This window comes from Cetorhinus maximus, chromosome 14 (genome assembly GCF_964194155.1).
Source record: "Cetorhinus maximus chromosome 14, sCetMax3.hap1.1, whole genome shotgun sequence".
In the NCBI taxonomy this organism is placed as follows: Eukaryota; Metazoa; Chordata; class Chondrichthyes; order Lamniformes; family Cetorhinidae; genus Cetorhinus; species Cetorhinus maximus.
In genome coordinates this window covers 105,650,962-105,677,639 of record NC_135892.1, presented here as the reverse complement: position 1 = coordinate 105,677,639, position 26,678 = coordinate 105,650,962, and the positions used below count along the sequence as shown (strand labels likewise).

At 44.5% G+C, this 26,678-nt stretch overlaps 1 protein-coding gene across 1 annotated transcript in view; it reads right to left on the bottom strand.

Moving 5' to 3' along the window:
- Positions 1-1,649: 1,649 nt before the first annotated feature.
- The window catches only part of LOC144689915 (5-hydroxytryptamine receptor 1D), a 45,656-nt gene continuing 20,627 nt past the window's right edge, over positions 1,650-26,678 (bottom strand). Inside the window, exon 3 of the mRNA XM_078557423.1 lies at positions 1,650-4,881. Within this exon, the coding sequence (XP_078413549.1) occupies positions 3,550-4,881 (1,332 nt within the window). The 3' untranslated portion in view covers positions 1,650-3,549. The remainder of the gene's footprint in view (positions 4,882-26,678) is intronic.

The window sequence follows — 26,678 nt, the reverse complement described above, 5'->3', positions numbered from 1 at the left end:
GTTTCCTACATTACAACATTGATTACAATTCAAAAGTATTTCATTGGCTGTAAAACACTTGAGACATCCGGTGTTTGTGAAAAGCATCGTAGTCTTTCAATGTCTTTTTGTAAGTTCACCCATGATCTTATTGAATAGTAGACCAGACTCAAGGGACCAGAAGGCTTACTCCTCCTATTTCTTCTGTTCTTATGTTTTTAAATGGTTCTCCTTGTCCAAAATCATAACCAAAACTTAGGTGACCTTTAGAACATTTGACACACTATATATCAGCAGCTGGCCTACCACATTAGTGAATGTTAGGACCATCTGAATAGTGTTTTTTGAAGCAATTTTATTGTCAATTGAACTACAGTCAACTAATATTCATACGGTGTCTCTTAACAGGAAAGGCACAGTGAGTTCCTCTGGGCAAACTGTTTGTGCTGTCGGGAGTACTTATTGACAAGGATTTGTCTGTACCCATTTTGTTTCATTTCATGAGCCCATCACCTAGCAACCCAACCAGCAATGACCCACAGGCTTTTTGTGGAAACAGAATGTTTGAAGAAACATTCATTCTTACTCTACGTGTTGCAGGTTTTAACCTTCAGTGTTTCAGGAATTGGTGTCAGGGTGGCAAGAAAAAACTTGAAGCATTCGACTGAAATTCACATTTAGGCAGAGGAAATGAGCCATGTTAAATAAAACAATGGTTTGTAAAAATATTTAATACCAACAACTAGAATTAATAATAGAGCCTTTAATGTAGAAAAAATGTCCCAAGTCTGTAAGGATCCAAGGCAAGCCAAGGAGAGAAGATTGGGGAAGATGATCAAAAGCTTGGTTATTGACATGGGTTAAGGAGGGCCTCACTAAAGGAGAGGACTTTAGGGAGGGAATCCCACACTGATATCCAGGCAGCTGAAGGCAATGGCCACTGATGGGCTGTGTTCAGGAGGCCAGACTCAGAGAAGCAGTGAATTTGGGGGGTTGCAACACCAGAGGAGGTTAGCAAGATAGGAACAAGCAAAGCAATGGAGGCACTTAAACATAAGGATAAGAGTTTTACATTTGTGGTGTTGGAAGACCAGACATAATGTAGGTAGGAAAGGATGGTTCTGATGGGTAAGTGTAACTTGCTGTGAGATACCAGAAGAAGAGTTATGAATGAGTTGGTTTATGGACAATTAAGATTGGAGGGCCGGCCAGGGAGTCATTGAGTCTGGAGGTACCAATGGCGTCAATGAGGGTTTCAACTGCGGGTGGTAGGTAATGTTACGGAGGCGGAGATAGGGCGGTCTCTGTGGCAGAGAGGATATGGGGTTGGAAGCTCAGCTTGAGAACAATGACATTTTGAACAGTCTGATTCAGTCTGGAATGGTGGCCAGGATGGGTGGGAGCATGGAGCTAGTGTTGAGGGTACAGAGTTGGCGGATGGAGTTGGGGGAGGACTGAGGATGATTTTAGTCTTGCCAACGTTTATCTGGAGAGAATTACGGTTAATCCAAGACTGCAAGATAGTCAAACAGTTAGAGAGCGCAGAGGCAGTGGTGGGGTTGAGAGGGGTGGTGCAGAGGTAGAGTTGGGCGTTAGCTGGATGACATTACTTTATCCATTAATTTAACAGAGACATTAACCCATTTAAAGTAATCAGGTTAACACTACTATTACAATAGCAAAGGAATGTCATTTAATTGATTAACTCATTAGTGTTTGACCATTAATGCTTGTACATAGGAACAAGAGTAGGCCATTTAGCCCTAGAATCAGTATTCATGACCATTAGCTGTTATACCGCAGGTTCTGAACAGTCACCACAAGACTTGAATAACTTATTTATCTCATCCAAAACATACTAATTTACCAGCTAATGAAGTAATCATACAACAAATAACACTAAGTGATTTAGAATGCACCTCACTCTTTGGGCCTGATTTTTAACGCTGTGCAAGTGAATGGTGAGTGAGTCCCAACCTTGTCCTTTGTCTCAGTTCAGCTCTAGGATATTGAACTGAAATGTGGAGCTGGTCTTCCATTCCTCGATCTCATATCTCTAACCACATAAAAAAGTTTACATTCCTTTATAGCCCATTAAACAAAACATGAAAATTGACAATAAGAGCAGAAAATGCTGGGAAAACTCAGCAAGTCTGACAGCATCTATGGAGAGAGAAGCAGAGTTAACATTTTGAGTCCAATATGACCCTTCTTCTGAACAAGAGTTGTACTAGACTCAAAACATGAACTCTGTCCCTCTCTCCACAGATGCTGCCAGACCTGTTGAGTATTTCCAGCACTTTCTGTTTTTATTTCAGATTTTCAGCATCTGCAGGATTTTGATATTATTATGAAAATTGGCATGATTGAAGGGAAGGGCTTCTTTTTGGAGTCAAGTACAATAAACTAGGGGCAGAGCCACATCATTGTGAACCCTCTGCAAGATGTGCAAAGAACATCCAGTTGATGTGTGGAAGGTGTTAAGTGTAAATTGGCACCACATCAGCACTCACTTGCTCCATGTATCTATCCAGTGTGGAGAAAGCCAATCCATGTGGGATTGTAGGCGATTTTGAGGTGTTACACAGTCATTTCAAATGCACTGCAACTAGCACAGACCAAATGTGAATTAATTTGCAAAAGATGGTTAGCACGCTTGTGCCCTTTCACCTCTGAGATCTTGACCAAATTCAATAGAGACTGATGGATGCAAGTTTAATTTTCCAAAATATTTATTCCCTTATTGTGTTTTTTCTTTCTGTTTGTTTGTCTATCTCAGGAGATTATTTGACAACGGGTGAAGAGGGGAGGGGGTTGGGGATGGGGTGTAGTAAGTGTGGAGCAGGTATAAGGAAAGACACTGGCATAGTGGTAATGTCACTGGACTAGTAATTCAGAGGCCCAGGCTAATGCTCTGCGGACATGGGTTCAAACCCCATGGAAGTTAAATTCAATTAATAAAATCTGGAATATAAAGCTAGTCTCAGTAACGGATATCATGAAACTATCAACGATTCTTGTAAAAACCCATCTGGTTCACTAATGTCCTTTAGGGAAGGAAATTTGTTGTCCTTACCTGAGCTGGTCCACATGTGACTCCAGACCCGCAGCAATGTGGTTGACTCATAACTGTCCTCTGAAATGGCCTAGCAAACCACTCAGTTCAAGGGCAATTAGGGATGGGCAACAAATGCAGGCCTTGCCAGTAAAGCCCATACCCCATGAAAGAATTTTAAAAATGGACCTGTTGGCCTTCTCCTGTATGTCAATCTTACATGTTTTTCTTACGTCTCTTTCTTCATTCTGCCTCTTTCTTTCTTTCTCTCTATTGACCAGCAAAGATCCTGTGTGAAATAGGTCTCTGGTGGCGTTGTATCGTACCTGTACTACAATTATGGGCTGGTACCCTGCACTTTGTACTAGAAAGTGATGTCTCTCCCATCAGTGAGTCAATACCTGACAATGTAAAAGACTCATTGCTTTGGCACGTCCATTGTCTACAGGAGAGAAAACTCCTTAAATGACATACAAGGTTCAAGTATACGTGGCAATATTGAAAGTGTAAAGCATCTACAAGTCAATTGCATCGTTTTCAACCTTAACTGTTATATTTCCAAATACATATGTAGATGGCTGTTTTTCACTGAACGTTTGTGAAGGTAAAAGCATGGTGTCAGTCTCTGGTGGAAGCTGTGGGACTTTTAAGTACTGAGAGGCAGGGATGTCATCCTTCAAGTCTCTGTGGCTGTCAGATGTCCTGTCAGGTGGTGCAAATAGCAGAGAGTTGGCAGGGGCTGGGCCGGAGATCTGAGCCGCCAGAAAGTCGTCCAAGTGCTCGTCTGGCAGGCTATGGGGGAAGGAGCTGATGGAGAAGACGGAACAGGAGCGGACCTGGAGCCGGGCCTCCCGTGGGCTGAGCTGGCTTATCCCTGTGGCGTTGGAGCTGGTCCTCCTCTGGTTGGAGTGCAGCCCGGCCTGGAAGAGGGAGACGGCAGCGGCGCCCCCTGCCTCCTCCTCCTCGTCCCGCCACCGGGAGGCTGGCGGGGGGCCCCCCAGGTGGACCTTGGCCTCCAGCCGTCGCTGCCAGTGCCGCAGGGCCTTGCGGAAGCGCCTGCTGAGCAACGCGTAGAGCAGCGGGTTGATGTCCGAGTTCAGCAGGGCCAGCCAGTGCACGGCGGTCACCAGGCCGGGGGGGATGCGGGAGGGCTGCCCGCCACTGCCACTCAGCGCTGTCTCCACAGCCTGGACCAAACCCACCACCTCGTAGGGCACCCAGCAGCAGAAGAAGGCAAAAATAACAAGGAAGAGGCGGAAAGCTCCATGGTGCTCGCGGCCTGGCGAGCTGTACTTGGAGAAGATGTCCGGCCTTTTACCGTGAGGGTGATGGCTGAGGTCGCAGCCGCCGCTCTGATGCTCCTCCGAGATGATCCGAGAGTTGACACTGCTGATTAACCGGGAGAAGGTTGGCCGTTCGGGCCCAGGGCTGCGGCCACCCCCGCTCCGCTGCAGCTGGTTCTCCATGTGGTGGATCCTCTTGGCGTGCCCCCGGGCCACCTTCACTATCCGTACGTAGCAGAAGATCATGACGGAGGCGGGCAACAGGAAAGAGAAGACGGCCACGAAGCCCGTGTAGCTCAGACTGTCTGTCCACTCCACCGAGCAGCTGTAGATGGCCGGTGAGTAGCCAAAGCGGCCCCAGCCCAGCAGCGGAGGGCAGCTGCTGATGGCAGACTGCAGCCAGATCCAGACCACGGTGGCCACTGTCCGGCGCACGGTGCTCTGCGAGTTGTACTGCAAGCAGTCGATGATGGCGTGGTAACGGTCCAGGGCTATGGCAGCCAGGGTCAGCACTGAGGCCGTGCAGTAAACCGAGGAGGTATAACCCACATAGAGGCACAGATCCTGCAGCCAGAGACAGGAAGAGTAAAGATCAATGGAAACAGAATCAAAACAGAAACAGAATCTGGAATATAGAGCTAGTCTCAGTAATGGTGACAATGAAACTATCATCAATTATAAAAACCGACTTGGTTCATGACTGTCCTTCAGGGAAGGAAATCTGCCGTCCTTACCTGGTCTGGTCTACATGTGACTCCAGACCCACAGCAATGTGGTTGACTCTTAACTGCCCCTCTGAAATGGCCTAGCAAGCCACTCAGTTCAATGGCAATTAGGGATGGGTAACAAACGGTGGCCTTGCCAGCGATGCCCATCTGCCATGAAAGAATTTTTAAAAAAAATTGGGTCCCTATCATTCCAAACAACAGAAGTAGACTATTCAACCCCAACCTGATCCACCGTTCAGTTAGAATGACACGGGGGCTGGATTTTACGAATGGCGGGATTGCAACCCAAAGAGTCGGCGAGAGATGCATCCCCACCGATCACAACAGCCCTGTCAGGGTGACCAACTCTCGTGGAGAAAATTAAGAGACACCCTGCCATTGGGGTCCGTCTGAGTGGGGTGGGGTGCGAGGAATGCTGCCGGAGCTGTGGGAGTGCACAAATGAGGGAGGGGAGATGGTACTGCTCATGTCCAGAATTGAAAGGTCCGAATTAAGGGACAAGCAGCGTCCTGGCACCATGTAGCCCTGGACACAGGACTCAGACATGGGACGATCCCGTAAAGTGAGGGACGATTGGTCACCCTGAGCCCCACAGCTATTTAACGTACTGAGGAACGTTAATTGACTGGAGACGGGACTTCTGCCCCTCACTCACTATTCACATGGTAACAAGTTCCACATTCTCACCACTCTCTGGGCAAAGAAGTTTCCCCTGAATTCCCTATTGGATTTATTAGTGACTATCTTATGTTTATACACCATGGTTTTATTTTCTCCACAAATGGAAGGATATTTCCTATATCTACCCCATCAAATCCCTTTGTAATTTTAAAGACCTCTAGCAGTTTGCTGTTCAGCCTCCTTTTTTGTGGAATATTCCTGATCTTTCTTGAACTTTGTTCATTGTCTCTCTATTCTTTTGTTCCAAATGTGGTTTAATCAAGGTTCTTTACAAATTTAACACAACATCTCTGCTTTTCAATTCTATTCCTCTAGAAGCGAACCCCAGATTAGATCATGGCTAATCTGTACACACAACTCTGCTTACCCCCTTTAGTTCCATAGCCCTTAATACATTTGCCTAACAATAATCTATTGATATAAGCTTTGAAATTTTCAACTGACCCCCAGCGTTAACAGCTTTTTGGGGAGAGAGAGTCACGATTTCCACTACCCTTTGTGTGAAGCAGTGCTTCCTGACATCACCCCTGAATGACCCAGCTCTAATCTTGTTATTGTTATTGTCATTATAGACTCCCCACCAGAGGAAATAGTTCCACTCCGTCAATTCAACAAATCTTTTAATCATCTTAAAACATCTCAATTCAATCACCCCTTGATCTTCTACACTCAAGGGAATATAAACCTAGTTTATGCCCCCATCTTCATAATTTAAACTATTTAACTGTGCTATCATTCTGCACTGCACACCCTCCAAGGCTCTATCCTGAGTAGCTGTGTCCAGAATTCAACACAGTTCTCCAGTACCTGAGGTGATGGTGATGTAGTGATAATGTCCAAGGCCCAAGCTAATGCCCTGGGGACATGAGTTCAAATTCCACCATGGCAGCTGGTGGAATTTCAATGCAACTAATAAATCTGGAATTATAAAGCTAGTCTCAGTAACGGTGACCATGACAACTATCATTGATTGTTGTATAAGCTCATCTGATTCACTAATGTCCTTTATGGAAGGAAAGCTGCCATCCTTACTAGATCAGTCAAAGTGGAATGAGACAGCATTAATTAATGGCCTCATAGTGAAACTCTTTCGAGTTATCAACAGTCACAGATTGCAACTCTTTTGAGTACAATCACAGTTCTTGGTTTCCGGGAGTAGGACATGAACCCACAACCCTCTGATTCAAAGGCGAGGGTGCTATGAACTGAGCCACAGCTGACACCTCGGCCTCATAGTGAAGGCGCCCCTAGGTAGCAGTGATCATAATAAGATTGAATTTCACATTCAGTTTCAGGGAAAGAAGAGTGGATATAGGACTAGTGTTTTAAAATTAAATAAGGACAATTATGAGGGCATGTAGACAGAGTGAAAGTGAACTGGGAAATTAGGTTAAGGGATAGGTCAGTAGAAATGCAGTTGCAGACATTTAAGGAGATATTTCAGAATACTCAGGAAAGATACATTCCAGAGAGAAGGAAAGACTCTAAGGGAATGATGCAGCCTTCCTGGCTAACTAAGGACGCTAAAGATAGTATCAAATTGAAAAAGCATATAATTCCACAAAGGTGAGTGGCAGATCAGAAGATTAGACAGAAGATAAAGAACAGCAAAGAATAACTAAATGATTAATAACGAGGGAGAAATTAGAGTACAAAACAAAGCTAGCTAGAAATATAAAAGAACAGATAGTAAGAGTTTCTACAGCTATTTAAAAAGGAAAAAAGTAAATACAGTGAGCATTAGTCATCTAGAGAGTGAGAATGGAGAATTAATAGTGGAAAATAAGAAAATGGCAGATGAATTGAATAGATTTTTTGGATGTGTCTTCACGAATAGAAGATATAAATAACATCCCAGAAATAATTGTGAATCAGGAGCTGAAAGGGAAGGAGGAGCTTAAAGCAATTACAATCACCAGGGAAAGAGTACTGTGAAAATTATTAGAACTAAAAGCTGACAGTCCCTGGTCCTGATGGACTTCATCCAAGGGTCTTAAAAGAAGTGGCTGCTGAGATAGTAATGCATTGGTTTTTAATTTTCCAAAATTCCCTAGATTCTGGAAAGGTCCCATCAGATTGGAAAATAGCACATGTGACTCCTCTGTTCAAGAAGGAGGGAGACAGAAAGCAGGTAACTACAGACCAGTTAGCTTAATGTCCGTCGTAGGGAAAATATTGGAATCCCCCAGGGGGAGCTGCATTCTGTCACTGAGGAAAGGGAAGTCTGGTTGGCCCTGCTCAGCTTACTGCCATCGTGGCCCTCACCAGGAGAAGCGGCATGAAAATAGATGGATGGATGGATATTATTAAAGGAGGTAGAAAATCTCAGTTCAATCAGGCAGAGTCAACATGATTTTGTGAAAGGGAAATCATGTTTGACTAATTTATTGGAATTCTTTGAGGAAGTAACAAGTAGTAACAAGGTAGGAAAGTAAATCATGAAGAGGACGTAAGGAGGCTACAATGTGACATAGATAGGTTACGTGAGTGGGCAAAGATCTGGCAAATGACGTATAATGTGGGCAAATGTGAAATCATTCATTTTGGCAGGAAGAATAAAAAAGAAGCTTATTATCTAAGTGGTGAGAGATTGCAGAGCTCTGAGATTCAGAGGGATCTGGGAGTCCTAGTGCATGAATCACAAAAGGGTAGTATGCAGATACAGCAGGAAATCAGGAAAGCTAATTGAACATTATCATTTATTGTGAGGGGAATTGATTACACAAGTAGGAAGGTTAAGCTTTTTGAATATTTTTAAGGCAGAGCTAGATAGATTCTTGATTAACAAGGGGGGGGTGAAAGGTTATCGGGGGTAGGCAGGAATGTGGGGTTCTGATTACGTTCAGATCAGCCATGATCTTATTGAATGGCGGAGCAGGCTCAAGGGGCCGAGTGGCCTACTCCTGCTCCTAATTCATATTTTGTATGTATGTATGTAACGTGGATAAAGGGGAACCTGTAGATGTGCTGTACTTAGATTTCCAGAAGGCATTTGACAAGGTGCCACATCAAAGGTTACTATGCAAAATAAGAGATCATGGTGTAGGGGGTAATGTATTAGCATGGATAGAGGATTGGTTGGCTAACAGGAAACAGAGAGTAGTGATAAATGAGTCATTTTCAGGTTGGCAAGATCTGACAAGTGGAATGCTGCATGGATCAGTGCTGGAACCTCAAATATTTACAACCTATATCAATGATTTGGATGAAGGGACCGAATGTATGGTTGCTGAATTTGCTGATGATACAAAGATAGGTAGGAAAGTACGTTGTGAAGAGGACATGAGGGGCCTGCAAAGGAACATAGATAGGTTAAGTGACTGGGCAAAAATTTGGCAGATGGAGAATGTAGGAATGTAAAATGTAAACTTGTCCACTTTGGCGGGAAGAATAGAAAAGTGGCATATTACTTAACTGGAGAAAGATTGCAGAATGCTGAGGTACAGATGAATCCTGGCATCTTGGTACATGAATCACAAAAAGTTAGTATGCAGGTACAGCGAGTGATTAGGAAGGCAAATGGAATGTTGTCATTTATTGCAAGGGGAATGGAATATAAAAGTAGGGAGGTTTTGCTACAGTTATACAGGGCGTTGGTGAGACCACATCTAGAGTACTGTATACAGCTTTAGTTTCCTTATTTAAAAAAGGATATAATTGCATTAGAAGCAGTTCAAAGAAGGTTCACTCGACTGATGCCTAGGATGGGGGACTATCTAAGAAGGAAAGGTTGGACAGGTTGTGCCTGCATCCATATTGGAGTTTAGAAGAATGAGAGATGATCTTATTGAAATATATAAGGCCCTGAGGGGACTTGACAGGGTGGATTGAAAGGATGTTTCCCCTTGTGGGAGAGACTAGAACTAGTGGACACTGTTTAAAAATAAGGGTCTCCCATTTAAAACAGAGATGAGGAGAAATTTTTCCTCTCAGAAGGTTGTGAGCTTTTGAAGCTCTTTTCCCCAGAGAGCGGTGGAGGCTGGTTCATTGAATACTTTTAAGGCAGAGGTAGATAGATTCTTGACTAACAAGGGAGTCAAAGATTATTGAGTGCAGGTGGGAATGTGGAGTGTGTGGCAGGAAGGGGCCACGATCAGATTAGCTATGATCTTATTGAGTGGCAGATCAGGCTCGAGGGGCCAAATGGCCTACTCCTGCTCCTAATTCATATGTTCATAAGTCCATGCCGGCTCTATGTAGAGCAATCCAGTATGTCCATTACCTCTTAATCGTTTACGTCCTAGCTTTTCAAATACCCAATTTAAGTGAGTTTATACTGCCCCTGCCTCAACAACAACTTGTGATAAAGCATTCCACGTTGTAATATTGTAATGTTGAAAAAAAATTACTTCACTATCCTCTAATGGTTAAAATGATAGATGGCAATGCACTGCATGCACGCCGTCTGGATTAAGAAATAAAGTTAAACCCACGTCCGATAATCAGTGAGAGCAGGAGTGTGAGTTCCCAACATACACTATTCTCATTTACAGCAAGGCAATTCAAATTTTATTGAATAATCTGCTGCACATTGGTTATTCAGCGACAGAAGAGTAAATATTCAAAGAAATGCTTTTGGATTATTTATTAACTAATACAGTATGGGAAAAAATATGGCACAATGCCAATACACTAATATTGTGTGATACACATCTTGGTAAAGACAGATAGCCTGAAGTCATTAGTACAAAACTCTTCCATTGCCAGTGGCAACTTGTATTTATATAGCACCTTTAATATAGTAAAAGTTGCCCCCTGGGCACCTCATGGAAGCGTTATCAGACAAAGATTGGCACCAAGCCACATAAAGAGATATTAAGACAGGTGGCCAAAAGCTTGGCCAAAGAGGTGGGTTTTAAAAACCGATTTAAAATAGGAGAGAGAGAAAGTGCGAGAGCAATGCAAGGAGGTTCAGAGAGAGAATTCCAGAGCTTGGAGCTCAGGCAGCTGAAGGCACATGTAACAATGGTGGAGTGAAGGAAACAGGGGATGCACAAGACTTCATCATGTAACCTTAGTGCTTACATGACTCAAAATGCTCCCTGAGTCGCAAATTCCTAGTTATTAAAATTGGTTCAGTTCAGCATTAGAGATCAACAAGGAAAGCTGAATTAGCTTTAAGCCCAGAAAATAATATCCTAATATATTAATGTGTCAACCAACTACTCATTGCCTTCAGCATCTGAGCCATTGGAGGAAGCTAATGGTAGGATTCTGTAACAAAGCAGATACACTAGGAGCAGCTATGAATATTCTGAAGCTGTTCAAGTTATTATGAAGCCATTTATGCTTCTCCTCTCTCCTGGTTACTCCTAGGGTACACCCTTTTGTGTCCCACAACACAGTAATTTGCAGGATACACTGTTTTATGACAAGAGGGCTATATAAGTAATATGTTTAAGGTGGACTTCCCTTTAAGCCCACAAAACCTTAGGCCCAGATTTTCGCAGGGTCACAGAGACTCCAATGACTCTTAAAGCTGCCAGGCGGAACCCAGATCTGGAAGTCTTGCTCCCATTTCCAACAGATGCTATTTTTCTGGGGGGGATGGGGTGGTGGCAGTTGGGGAAACATGGGACAGGTTGTGACTCGCTGAGTTCAAACAGGCCCCATTTTCACTGGAGCAGGGGCTTTATCCCACAGTGTGTAAGTTACGAATTTTTAAAGTTGATGTAAATGCTCATGGAGGGTGGATAAGGTATGTAGAACAGTCAAGCTCTCAAATTATTTAAATTCCCAGCTCTTTAACTGCCTACCTGTGTCGGTGAGTTGAAAATAAATGGGTGCTTGCAGTTTCAATTGCTGTTTGTTGACATAATCCTAAATGCTATTGTTATAGCATTACTAATGTTTGACTGCTTTCCACAGTAAGGTATCACTATCACACTGGGGGAGCTGTAAATTCACAGTTTGATTGACAGCTCAAAGAAATTATGAAAGGATTAGCTGTGTTTGTTGTGGAGTTATGAAAACAGATGTTTGTTTTTATAATGGATTAAGTACTTGAAAGGATTTAAATATATTGAGTGGGCTTTCCTGATTGAGGTTTGGTTTTTATATAGTGAAGTCTGTAATAGATTTTTAAAAATTCATTCATGTGATGTGTGTGTTGCTGGCTAGGCCAGCATTCATTGCCCATCCTTAATTGCCCTTGAGAAGGTGGTGATGAGCTGCCTTCTTGAATCACAGCGGTCCATGTGATATAGGTACACCCCCAGTGCTGTTAAGGAGGAAGTTCTTGCATTTTTACCCAGCGACATTAAAGGAACGGTGATATATTTCCAAGTTAGCATAGTGTGTGGCTTGGAGGGGAACTTGCAGGTGGTGGTGTTCTCACGCATCTGCTGCCCTTGTCCTCCTAGATGGTAGCGGTCATGGGTTTGGAAGGTGCTGTCTAAGGAGCTGTGGTGAGTTCCTGCAGTGCATCTTGTAGATGATACACACTGCTGCCACTGTTCGCCAGTGGTGGAGGGAGTGAATGCTTGTAGATGGGGTGCCAATCTTGTCCTGGATGGTGTCAACCTCCTTCGGTGGCTTTGGAGCTGTACTCATGCAGGCAAGTGGAGAGTATAACATCGCACTCCTGACTTGTGCCTTGTAAATGGCAGACAGGCTTTGGGGAGTCAGGAGGTGAGTTACTCACTGCAGGATTCCTAGCCTCTGACCTGCTGTTGTAGCCACAGTATTTATATGGCTAGTCCATTTCAGTTTCTGGTCAATGGTAACACGCAGGATGTTGATAGTTGGGGATTCAGCAATGGTAATGCCATTGAATGTCAAGGGGTGATGGTTAAACTCTCTCTTGTTGGAGATGGTCATTGCCTGGCACTTGTGTGGCACAATGTTACTTGCCACTTGTTAGCCCAAGCTTGGATATTGTCCAGGTCTTGCTGCATTTGGACATGGACTACTTCAGTATCTGAGACATCTTGGATGCTGCTGAACATTGCACAATCATCAGTGAACATCCCCACTTCTGACCTAGGACACTACCCTGAGAAACTCCTGCAGTGATGTTCTGCAACTGAGATGATCGACCTCTAACAACAACAATCATCTTCCTTTGTGCTAGATATGACTCCAACCAGTGGAGAGTTTTCCCCTGATTCCCATTGACTCCAATTTTACTAGGACTCCTTGATGTCACACCCAGTCAAATGCAGCTTGAATGACAAGGGCAGTCTCTCTCACCCCACCTCGGGAGTTCAGCTCTTTTGTCCATGTTTGAGCCAAGGCTGTAATGAGGTCAGGAGCTGAGTGATCCTGGTGGAACCCAAACTGAGCGTCAGTGAGCAGGTTATTGCTAAGCAAGTGCCGCTTGATAGCACTATTGATGACCCCTTCCATCACCTTACCGATGATCGCGAGTAGACTGATGGGGCGGTAATTGGCCGGATTGGATTTTTCCTGCTTTTGTGTACAGAACATACATGGACAATTTTCCACATTGCCGGGTAGATGCCAGTGTTGTAACTGTACCGACACAGCTTGGCTAGGGGCACAACTAGCTCTGGAGCACAAGTCTTCAGTCCTCTTGACGGAATACTGTCATGGCCTGTGGCCATAGCAGTATCCAGTGCTTTCAGCCATTCCTTTATATCACGTGAAGTGAATTGAATTAGTTGAAGATTGGCATCTGCGATGCTGGGGACCTCCAGAGGAGGCCAAGATGGACTATCTACTCAACACTTCTGGCTGAAGATTGTTGCAAACTCCATATTTAGAAGTTTGTTTTATTTTATCCCAATATGTCTCCTGAGATCTATCCACCGTGGATACTGGGTGAGTTGGTGTGGAGTTTGTAAGGACGAAGGGTGGTTGGTGGTGGGCATGAGTTGGCACTGTTGGCATAGGGGCTATAAGGGGCCATGGGGATGGGTAGGGGGCATGAGTTGGCACTGTTGGCATAGGAGCTACAAAGGGCCATGGGGATGGGTAGGGGGCATGAGATGGCACTATTGGCATAGGGGCCATAAGGGGTCATGTGGGTGGTTGGCATGTATGGGGAATGGGAGGGGTTGATGGCATGTGAAAGATGAGGGCTAGAGTGTCTAATGTTTAAGAAAACAACTGGGTTGAAGTTCCAGAACCACCTTTTAACCAGCCCACCTCAGCACAGGGCAGCCCCTGTGATCATCTCCAATTTGCATCTGGGAGTTGGGGGGGGGAGGTGGCAGGCCCGACTCCTTCCCGACCCTGCCCCCCGCCCCACCATCTTCCCCTCCCCCCTGCAGAACGAAGATCCCACCATTCGGGGCACTTTTTCCCAAGGCAGGTGCGGCCTGCCAGATATTTCCTGACACTGCGAACCGGCCTTGGGAGCAAAATTCCAATTAGTGTTTTGTAAGGGAAGTTTGTAGTTTGACATCCCCCTTAAGGCACCAGCATGAAATGACTGTCAAGCTGACCCGTACTGTAAAACTGTATACAGAGACAGGTCTGTATTGAAATCACGTGAACACACACAGAGTCCCGTACTGGAATCATGGGAAGACTTTTCCCCTTGTCGGGGGGGAAAGTGCAGCAGCAGGCGCGTGGGGGCGCGCCTCCGATCGGCGCCCCTGATTGGGGGCACGCTGCCATTTTACATGGGCAGGCCAATTTAGGCCCGCCCAAAGTGTCATACGTTAGGAAGCGCTATGCGCTCCCTGTGCAGGGGGGTGGGGAGGGGGGGGGGATTCTCTCAGCTGAGAGTGCACTCTTTCGTGCATGCGCGCAAAAAAGCGCACTCATCTCCCTGAGGCTAAGTGCAGCCTCAGGGAGATCGGCGCCAAATTTAAAAATGGTGAAGGGGCAAAAATAAAACTTCCCTGACATGTCCCCTCATGTGACACTGTCACGTGAGTTGGGTCGTGTCCATCACTTTTAATCAAACATTTATTAAATTTTTAAAAACCCTCATGAAACCTCATCCCGCCCGTGGATGAGGTTTCATGCTTTTTCTGAAGCCCGCCAGGGCTCCTGGTCTGCCCGCCAACCTTAAGGTTGGACGGGCAGGTCCTTTAATGAGCTTAATTACTTTTTAAATGGCCTCAATAGCCCGTTGACAGGTTGGTGGGCGCACAGCTGATTCGGCTGTGCCCCCCACCGACCTGAAAATTGAAATGACGCGGGGTGACGTCGGGAGTTCTGCCCGCGTCATTTTACGTGTGGGTGAGCGGGCCCCGACCCCCCGCTCGGTGACCTAAATATCCTGGCCCATGTGTCCACGGAGTCCCGTACTGGAATCATGTGTACACAAACAAACCCATACTGGAATGTGGTACACAAATGGACCCGTATTGAAATCATGTACACGAGCAGAGCCATAGGGTAATCGTGTGTACACATACACTAACCACATTAAACTCGAGAACTGAAATAGGCCCGTATTGTAACTAAACGTACACTGGGAGACCAATCTAACCTGAAGGCACCAGAGGAGCATTTTGGGAATGCGCCATGGGGTTTGATTTTGTACAGCTTCTATTTTTAAAATGCTACTGTTGCATTTGGTTTTGAATGGATTCAAGTAACTGGAGCTAATGGAAAACCCTCAGTGCCCTATTTACACACTCTGTTTGTCCAGCAAAGCACATTACCCAGCAGCTATTTATGCAGCACCAGGACTGCAATGTTGAACAAGAGCAAACACTACAGCAGTGATAAATAGATCTGTGGTAACACCAATTAAAAATATGAACAAATTTACAATGCAGAATCAGAGAAGCTACTGTACAACAGAGTCCTTTCAGCCTATCGTGCCAATGCTAGCTCTGTCCCCTGCATCTTTAAACACTTTCCATCATCCAATGTTTATCTAATTAGATTTTGAATAGGTTTCTGACATGGCTTCAAGTATTCACATGTAAGATCCCATTGCGAGCCGCAGTGACCACATCTGCAGCAAGTGTTGGTTGCTGGAGGAACTCCGGCTCAGAATTGATGAGCTGGAGTCCGAGCTCCAGACGCTGCGGCACATCCGGGAAGGGGAGAGTTACCTGGACGCTTTGTTTCAGGAGGCGGTCACACCCGGTAGATTAAGTACCTCAAGTTCGGTCAGTGGTCAGGGTCAGCAGGGTGTGACTGCAAGTGAGGCAGGTAGAGGGATCCTGTGTTCAGGAATAGAGGAGCCTCAGCTCTTGACCTTGTTCAACAGGTACGAGGTACTTGCTCCCTGTGTGGATGAGGAACAGGGCTGTAGGGAGGATGAGCCAGCTGACCACGCACCGTGGCACAGGAGGCCATTCAAGAGGGGGGAGCAAAAAGACAAGTGGTAGTTGTAGGGGATTCTATAATTAGGGGAATTGATAGCTTCCTTTGTAAGCAGGATCGAGAGTCCCACATGGTATGTTGCCTGCCCGGTGCCAGGGTGAGGGACATCTCTGACCGGCTTGAAAGGATATTGGAGAGGGAGGGAGGGGGAGGATCCAGTTGTTGTGGTCCATGTCGGGACAAATAACATAGGTAAGACTAGGAAAGAGGACCTGTTTGGGGATTATCAGGGACTAGGAACTAAATTAAAGAACAGGTCCTCAAGGGTTATAATCTCCGGATTACTACCTGAGCCACGTGCAAATTGGCATAGGGACACGAAAATAAGGGAAGTAAACACGTGGCTTAAGGAGTGGCGCGGAAAATAGGGGTTCCATTTCGTGGTGCACTGGCATCAGTATTGGAACAGGAGGGATCTGTACCGTTGGGACGGTCTCCACCTGAACCGATCTGGGACCAATGTTCTAGCGAAAAGGGTAAATAGGGTGGTCAACAGGACTTTAAACTAGAGAGTTGGAGGGGAGGAAAGTGTAAAACTCCAAGAATTATGACTAATGGGAAACAAAGCACAGGTTAGCGTTTGGGGGGTGGATTCAACTTCATGGAAAATTATGAAAAAACTGAAAAGAAAAGAGAGCCCAGGAGAGGTTATTAAAGTCCCCAGAACACAAAATAGGACAGAGTGTTTGGAAAGGGCTAGGAATCTAACTTCAAGCACATCAGATAAAGGGACGACAATGAGAAAGGGGATGGGAAATACAGGACTGAAGATGTTGTATCTGAATGCACGCAGTATACGCAATAAGGTAAATGAGCTTGTGGCACAGATTGAAATTGGCAGGTATGATGTGGTGGGCATCACGGAGACATGGCTGCAAGGGGATCAGGACTGGGAGCTAAATATCCAAGGATATACATCCTATCGAAAAGATAGGCAGATTGGCAGAGGGGGTGGGGTTGCTTTGTTAGTAAGAAATGAAATTAAATCGATAGTAAGAAATGACGTAGGGTCAGATGATGTAGAATCTGTGTGTGTAGAGTTGAGGAACCGCAAAGGTAAAAAAACCATAATGGGAGTTATGTACAGGCCTCCGAACAGTAGTCAGGATGTGGGGCACAAGATACACCAGGAGATAGAAAAGGCGTGTAAGAAAGGCAAGGTTACAGTGATCATGCGGGATTTCAATATGCAGGTAGACTGGGAAAATCAGGTTGGTAGTGGATCCCAAGAAAAGGAATTTGTGGAATGTCTACGAGATGGCTTTTTGGAGCAGCTTGTGGTGGAGCCCACTAGGGAACAGGCAATTCTAGATTTAGTGATGTGTAATGAGGCAGATTTGATAAGGGAGCTTAAGATGAAGGAACCCTTAGGGGGAAGTGACCATAATACGATAGAATTTACCCTGCAATTTGAGAGGAAAAAGCTGGAATCAGATGTAACGGTATTACAGTTGAATAAAGGCAACTACCGAGGCATGAGGGAGGAGCTGGCCAGAATTGACTGGGAGATGAGCCTAGCAGGAAAGACAGTGGAACAGCAATGGCAGGAGTTTCTGGGAGTAATTTGGGAGACACAGCAAAAATTCATCCCTAGGAAGAAGAAGCATACTAAAGGGAGGACGAGGCAACCATGGCTGACAAGGGAAGTCAGGGACAGCATAAAAGCTAAAGAGAAAGCATACAACGCGGCGAAGAGCAGTGGGAAACCAGGGGATTGGGATGCCTACAAAGACCAACAGAGGACAACTAAAAAAGAAATAAGGAGGGAGAAGATTAAATATGAGGGTAAACTAGCCAGTAATATAAAAGAAGATTGCAAGAGTTTTTTTAGATATATAAAGGGTAAGAGAGAGGCAAAAGTGGACATTGGGCCGCTGGAAAATGACGCTGGAGAAGAAGTAGTGGAGAACAAAGAAATGGCGGAGGAACTGAATAGGTACTTTGCGTCAGTCTTCACGGTGGAAGACACGAGTAACATCCCCAAAGTTCAAGAGAGTCGGGGGGCAGAGGTGAGTATGGTGGCCATTACCAAGGAGAAGGTGTTAGGAAAACTGAAAGGTCTGAAGGTGGATAAATAACCTGGACCAGATGGATTACACCCCAGAGTTCTGAAGGAGATAGCTGAAGAGATAGTGGAGGCGTTAGTGGTGATCTTTCAGGAATCACTGGAGTCAGGGAGGGTCCCAGAGGACTGGAAAATCGCCAATGTAAACCCCCCTATTTAAGAAGGGAGTGAGGCAAAAGACAGGCCGATTAGCCTGACCTCAGTCGTTGGTAAGATTTTAGAGTCCATTATTAAGGATGAGATTTCAGAATACTTGGAAGTGCATGGTAAAATCGGGCAAAGTCAGCATGGTTTCATCAAGGGGAGGTCATGCCTGACAAATCTGTTAGAATTCTTCGAGGAGGTAATGAGTAGGTTAGACAAAGGAGAGCCAATGGATGTTATCGACTTGGACTTCCAGAAGGCCTTTGACAAGGTGCCGCACAGGAGGCTGCTCAGTAAGATAAGAGCTCATGGTGTTAGAGGCAAGGTACTAGCATGGATAGAAGATTGGCTGTCTGGCAGGAGGCAGAGAGTGGGGATAAGGGGGTCCTTTTCAGGATGGCGGCCGGTGACTAGTGGAGTTCCGCAGGGGTCAGTGTTTGGACCACAACTTTTCACTTTATACATTAATGATCTAGATGAAGGAACTGAGGGCATCCTGGCTAAGTTTGCAGATGATGCAAAGATAGGTGGAGGGACAGGTAGTATTGAGGAGGCGGGGAGGCTGCAGAAGGATTTGGACAGGTTAGGAGAATGGGCAAAGAAGTGGCAGATGGAATACAACGAGGGGAAGTGTGAGGTCATGCACTTTGGTAGGAAGAATAGAGGCATAGACTATTTTCTAAATGGGGAGAGAATTCAGAAATCTGGAGTGCAAAGGGACTTGGGAGTCCTAGTCCAGGATTCTCTTAAGGTTAACTTGCAGGTTGACGCGGTAGTTAGGAAGGCAAATGCAATGTTGGCATTTATTTCGAGAGGACTAGAATATAAAGGCAGGGATGTGCTGCTGAGGCTTTATAAGGCTCTGGTCAGACCACATTTAGAATATTGTGAGCAATTTTGGGCCCCGTATCTCAGGAAGGATGTGCTGGCCCTGGAGAGGGTCCAGAGGAGGTTCACGAGAACGATCCCAGGAATGAAAGGCTTAACATATGAGGAACATTTGAGGACTCTGGGTCTATACTGGATGGAGTTTAGAAGGATGAGGGGGGATCAGATTGAAACTTAAAGAATACTAAAAGGCCTGGATAGAGTGGATGTGGGGAAGATGTTTCCATTAGTAGGAGAGACTAGGACCCGAGGGCACAGCCTCAGAGTAAAGGGAAGACCTTTTAGAACAGAGATGAGGAGAAACTTCTTTAGCCAGAGAGTGGTGAATCTATGGAATTCATTGCCACAGAGGGCTGTGGAGGCCAGGTCATTGAGTGTATTTAAGCGCAAGATAGATAGGTTCTTGATTGGTAAAGGGATCAAAGGTTACGGGGAGAAGGCGGGAGAATGGGGTTGAGAAACTTATCAGCCATGATTGAATGGCGGAGCAGACTCGATGGGCCGAATTTCTGCTCCTATATCTTATGGTCTAAAAGGCATTCCACTTCCTATTTTGTGAACAGGTTTCTGTGTTTGGTGAAAATAGTATCTCTAACCCATCTCTCTGCCGTTTATACAGAGTGATAAGGTGTCAGCTGTGGATCGCTGGGTCACATTCTCACCTCCAAGTTGTGGGTTCAAGTCCCAATTCAGCGATCTGAACATAAAATTAAGGCTGACACTCCAGCGCAGTACTAAGGGAATGCTGCACTGTCAGAGGTGCTGTCTTTCAGATGAGACATTAGACAAAGGCCCAGTTCTTCCATCTCAGGTGGATGTAAAAGATCCCATAGCACTGTTTGAAGAAGAGCAAGAGAATTCTCCTGGTATCCTGGCCATTATTTATCTATCACTAAAACAGATGGTGTGGTCACTTATTTCATTGTCATTTGTGGGACCTTACTGCGTGCAAATTGGTTCCAGTGATTCCTAGATTGCAACTGGTACTATATTCCAAAAGTACTTTGTTGGCTGTGAAGTGCTACATAATATCATAAAAAATAGGAGCAGGAGTAGTCCATTCCACCCCTTGAGCCTGCCCCCCATAACCCTTGACTCCTCGTCGATCAAAAATCTGGCTAATTCAGGAGTTAGACTTCCTCAGGCCAATCTTAAGTCACGAGCAACAGTTTCCTTACCACAAATTAGGAATTCCCCCTTTATCCTGCCTGTACAGTTGCTCCATGCTACCCAGAATAAAAAGCGAGGCCTCGCACTCAAACCATTCTCGTGCCATCTTTATTCATGCCCACACTTATTTTCCCTGTCGCCCTGTCCACAGCTTGGCTGGAAGACAAAGAAGGATTTGCATTTATATATAGCCTTTAACAACTTCAGGGTGTCCCAAAGTCCTTTAGAGATAATGAAGTACTTTCTGAAATGAAATCACTGTGGGTAACACGCACAGCCTTCGATAGGTATATCAGTAGTAAGAGACTAGTAAAAGGAGGGGTGGGGGCAGTTAGAGACCAAAAAGGGGATTTTCATATGGAGAAAAAAGCTGAGGTACTAAATGAGTACTTCGCATCTGTATTTACCAAGGAAGAAGACGCTGCCAAAGTCCTTGTGAAAGAGGAGGTAGTTGAAACACTGGATTGGCTAAAAACTGAGAAAGAAGAGGTATTAGAGAGGCTGGCCTTACTTAAAGTTTAAAAGTCATCAGGACCAGATCAGATGCATCCGAGGATACTGCGAGAAGTGAGGGAGGAAATTGTGGCAGCACTGGCCATAATCCTTTTATACTGGGGAGATGCCAGAGGACTGGAGAACGGTAAATGTTATACTTTTATTCAAAAAAGGGTGTAAGGATGGATGCTTTTCGGGCATGGAATGGTCTCATCTCTTCGGACACTGGCGAATTTGACCATCCTCCCAACACAAGGTCTTGGACTTTCGACATAATCGGATCTCTGTTTGTCCAGTTCCTAATTTGCTTCGCAAACACAGGCAAAGAATCCCAAGAAGTTCAGTACAAGCACAACTTCTTGTGGCACTGGAGCATGTGCAATGCTATCTGGTAATGGGAGATGACTGAGTGCGTCCACGTTTGCAATATGCAAGCCAGTACAGTACATAAAGGTATACTCATATGCAGATAATATCAAAGCCCAATGTTGAATTCTTGCTGAGGCTATTCGCGGAATGGCTTTATCCTCACTGAATAAACCCATTAATGGTTTATGGTCCGACACAATGGTGAAATGTCATCCTTGCAGGTACTGGTGGAATTTCTTCACTGCAATTATCACTGGTAAGCCTTCCTTTTCTAGTTGGGAATAACCCTTCTCAGCTGCAGAGATGGTTCAGGAGACATAGCCAATTGGCCTGTCTGATCCATCTTCCATCCCATGTGACAACACAGCTCCCACACCATAAGGAGATGCATCACATGTTAATATCAATTCTTTCGATGGGTCATAATGCACCAGTAAACATGATGAATGTAATAGCTTCTTAACTTTCACAAAGGCTTCTTCTTGTTGCAAATTCCATGACCAACGATGATTCTTTTTTAACAACAAGTGTAATGGTGTTAACACTGTTGTCAAGTTTGGCAAGAAGCGGCTATAATAATTGACCATGCCCAGAAAAGACTTGAGTTCAGTTACACTGGTCTAATTACACTTGTCTAATCACCTTGTTAAAGACAATTGCTGGTTAAACAGATGATGGGCATTGATTATCCATCTAAATAGAATAAAAAGATACAGCTGGAACACTTCATGTGAAAGCTATTTGGAAGTCAGTAGCACTGAGGAGCTGTCTTGAAAATAAACCAGCTTGAACCAAATGACCAGCCTGGATTAATTCTCTCACCACAACCCCTTATTGTGAGTAACATGGTAGCAGAGGATGAACTTTAAGCTGATTGATTTCTGTATGTGAAGATTTTTGTCTCAATCCTCTGAGGGAAAAGAAGTGCACTGTTGCTGACAATTTAAGTTAGGGAATGGTGGAAGGACGGTGAAAATCGCAAGCTTTGACTATCTGCCAAATTTTTTCTGACTCTGAACCTTATCAGCAAAAAGGAAGGCTGAAGTTGAAATGTGGACCCGGGTTACTTCCATACCCCGGAAGAAGCAAGGTATGGCTTTGGCGTTGTCATTACCAGCCAAAAGTAAGATAAGGAGTAAGGTATTTTCAGAATGGAAAGTGGATGAGTTGGATCATGAAGAGGGACTGAACCTTCTGTTACAATTTTTGGATAAGTTATAGAAAAAGAATGTTATTGGAAGCGTATGAAGCTTGGACAACCTTTGATAGGTTTAGGAAAAGAGATGATCAGTCCACGGAAGAATATATCATGGATTTTGATAAATGGTACAGGAGACTGCAGAGATTTCAACCTGAAATTCCGGAATCAGTATTGGTGTTTAAATTAGTGGACTGTGCTCGCATTTCCCACATTGAAAAGTCTTTTAGTACTAACAGGGGTTCAGTTCCAGGGAAAAGAATCTCTCCTAGGTCAAATGGTTTCGGCCCTAAAATAATTTCTGGGGAAGCGGTCATTCCCTGCCACTTCCTTAGCAAATGCGAATAACTATGCTGTGAAACAAAGGATAGAGGATTCAATGGTGGCCGAATTTTGAGGTCAACCAAATATTAGACGGAGATTCCAATACAAAGATGGGGTTAATGACAAGAGGCCTGAAAATGGTCGTAACCCTAGCCAATTTGAGAGTCGAGATAAAAAGCGTGTCTGGGACAGTGACCGTAGGCGTTTAAACCCAAGAAATGCACAGGGAATAGTTAATTGGTGTTTTCAGTATGATTCCCAGTATCATTATGCGATGAACTGTCCACAGCGAAGGAATCGCGCTTTTGAAGTGACCCACAAGACGGATTCATCTGAAACTGAAAATGATGATGGTGACTGCCATGATGGAAATGTATTGATCACAGAGTTTGAATCCGGTGATGAGTATCTTGATGGTAGATTCCTTCAACTGTGCAGTTCTGGACAGCGGTTGCACTTCTACAGTGTGTGGCATGGACTGGCTTGACTGCTATCTGGAGTCTCTCAATGAGGCAGAATGGCAGAAGGTCAAGGAATATGAAAGCCCTGCCTGCTTCAGGTTCGGGGATAACAATACGTTAATGTCCTTCAAACGGGTGGTCCTCCCTTGTAAGATAGCAGGGCTCAATCTGTTTATCAGTACTGATGTGGTTTCTAGTGAGATACCGCTATTGTTAAGTCGATCTGTGATGAAGAAGGCTCAGATGACGCTAGATATGAAGAATGATAGAGCAGTCTTGTTTGGAAAAAATCTGGATCTACATTTTACTAGGTCAGGTCATTACTGCTTGCCACTAAGGAAGCTAGAGATTTCTCATCAAAAAGCTCATGAAGTTTTGTTAACTGCTGAGAATAAGAATTTGGTGGACAAAAAGAAGATCATTTGGAAATTACGTAGACAGTTTGCACATCCGACGCCACAGAAACTGAAGACTCTGCTTCGAGATGTGGGAATGATCGATAAAGGATATGATGACCTTATTAAACAAATCACTACACAGTGTGAAATTTGTCTTAAATATTGCAAGACACCACCACATCCTGTTGTGAGCTAGCCACTAGCCAGGGAGTTTAAGAATGCAGTGGCAATGGACATGTAAGTTTGGGACAAGGATAGGGGCTTTTTTTTTTTACTACAATTCATAGATATGGCAACCAGATTTAGCCTATCCACTGTAATACATAGTAAAGACAAAAGGACCGTTGTTGATAAGGTCATGGAGAAATGGATAGGAACAGGATTAGGAACACCAATGAAGTTTCTCACAGATAATGGTGGGGAATTCGCCAACGAGGCATTTCGAGATATGTGTGAAAATTTAAACATCATAGTTATGCATACTGCAGCTGAGAGCCCATTTAGTAATGGTCTTTGCGAAAGAAACCATGTGGTAATAGACAACATGTTACATAAAATATTAGCTGATCAACCAGATCGTAAATTGCAAATGGCGCTAGCATAGGCGGTGCACGCCTGCTCTAGAAAGGACCAGCATTAGCTCCACCTTTTATACTCATCTGAACGCTTTGCACGCAGGCAGAAAAGTTTTCATTAAAGCTGTTTTCAGAGAAAAGCCAGCAAGCCCTACCGCACCGCATAAGACCATCGGGAATGTAGTTTAGACAAGGAGACATGGTATATTCTAAAAGGGAAGGCTGGAAAGAGTGGAAAGGACCTGGCAAGGTAATAGGGAGTGATGGGAAAGTAGTAATTGTGCAACACGCAATCAAACTGTTAGGGTACATTCTTCGCAGTTAATTGGCATTTACTATACCTTTACAGGTTCTGAACAGGACATAGAATGCGAGGAGGCACCATGCACTTCACATATATACACACACAGTAGTTGTGAGGAGCAGATGACGGCAGATACAGGGTTGACTGACTATGAACAAAGAAACACTGAGGTACAGGATAATGCTACTTGTCCAAAAGGGCAACTACCCAAAGTAGGAACAAAGGTAACATACTTGCCAGAAGGGACCAGTCTGTGGAGGGATGCCACAATCTTAGGGAGAGCAGGAAAGGCCACTGGTAAATACAAACATTGGCTAAATGTGCAGGAATGAAGGACAGGAGGCAAGACCTATCGATTGGCAAACCGAAGAAAAGATGTGGAAACCCAGAAAGCGCAGTTTGAGTCCTGACAGTGGACCAGAGAGTGGTCATGACCCTAGAAAAAAATAATCACGGACTTGCGAACTGGGTTCTGCTCGTATGGGAGAAAGATCATATAGTAGTAGTCCAGAAAGGGAGAGGAATGTGAGTAGAGGCCATAGCTTAATAAGAACAAGTACTAGAGAGCAAGCTAGGAATCTCAATAGGAGTGGAAGTCCTTATGACCGAGAGATTCTAGTAGCTGCTAATAAATTGGAAAATAAGCTGATGAAGGAAGCCAAGCAGAAAGCGTTAGAAAGTTGGAATGAAATAATGTCACGTACTTCCACAGCTATAGTTCCCGTATTTCCTTTACCAAATATATATATATAAACAATTATAAAACAAAAAAAGTTTTTTTTCCATTGCATCATTATAACATAAGACACCTCTTTGATTGCCCTAACTTTCTCTTCTAATGGATACAAACCCATGGCATCCACCCTGTGACCAAGTAAGTAACTTCTGTAACTTGGAATGTACATTTCTCTTTCTTTAATCGTACGCTGGCTTCCAAGAACCTTCTTAACACCTCTTCCAGGTTGGCCAAATGTTCGGCTGTGATCAAAACATCATCCAGGTATACCACTACTCGGGTAAGTCCTTGCAAGAGACTCTCTATCCTTTGGAAGATTGCGCAAACAGACGATACTCCAAAGGGTAGGCGGGTATATTGATACAGACCTTTGTGCGTGTTGATGGTTACATACCCTCTAGATGTGCTATCCAGTTCTAGCATAGCTCATGTCCAGTTTGGTATAGGATTTGCCTTCAGCTGGCTTTGCATGCAAGTCATCTATCCTCAGGATAAGATATTTATCTAGTTTGGCTGCCTTGTTCACGGTCAATTTATAGTCTCCACAAATGCGTATAGTTTGGTCAGGTTTCACCACTGGGACTATGGGTGCTGCTCATTCTGAAAATTGGACAGGCTGGATGATGTCTAGCTTTTCGAATCAGCACAATTCTGCATCCACCTCCTCCTTTAGGGCGTAAGACACAAGTCTGGCCTTAAAGAAACAGTGTGTCGCCTGAGAATCTACATATATTTTTGCTTGCTAGCCTTTTAACTTTCCTAATTCGTCACAAAATACACTGTCATATTTTCTTAACAGTTCAGGAACTCCTCCTGTTTTGAGGTGAAATATTTCAGACCAGCTGAGCTTAATTTTTTGTAACCAGTCTTGGCCCAGAAAACTAGGTCCTGTCACTATGATCACTGGAAGCTGGGCTGCCTGTTGCCTATAGGACACAGGTACTGTGGCGATGCTATTTACCTGTATGGATTCTCTAGTGTATGCCTTCAATTAAGCCATTGTTCACTTCAGACTCAGTGGCTGGGTACCTTCATTTAGGTATTTAAATGTGTGTGCTCTCCCACCACTGTGGTTGAGGCTCCTGTTTCTGCCTCCATTATTAGTGCCTTCCCATTCACTTGGATTGTAAACAGTTTGTACAAGGAATAGTAATCAGTGTGGGCAGTTTTAGGTTCTGTTATATCATTCACTTCCATCATTTTGGTCTGCTGCCTTATGTGCTGTTTCGATTTCGCCCTGCATTGCTTTTATTATGTGACCTTTCTTATGGCAGCAATAGCATTCTGCCTCCTTGAATCTGCAGGTGTCCAATATGTGGTTACCCCCACATGGATAACAGATTAACCTCAGAGTTACTGCTGAAATGCTTACACTAGGCCTTTTCGTTTTTCTAGCAGCAGAGATTGCCTCTCGCTTCGCTACTGTGTCTCTGGTTTTTGCGTCACACCTGGCAGTAGGTTCCTGTCCCACCTGAAGAACAGTGCCATGTTGTACGTTTTGTAAAGCCTACAATCTCTCTCAGCACTTTCCGTTGCTGGTGCTATTTCCATGGTGCGATTCAAATCGATGC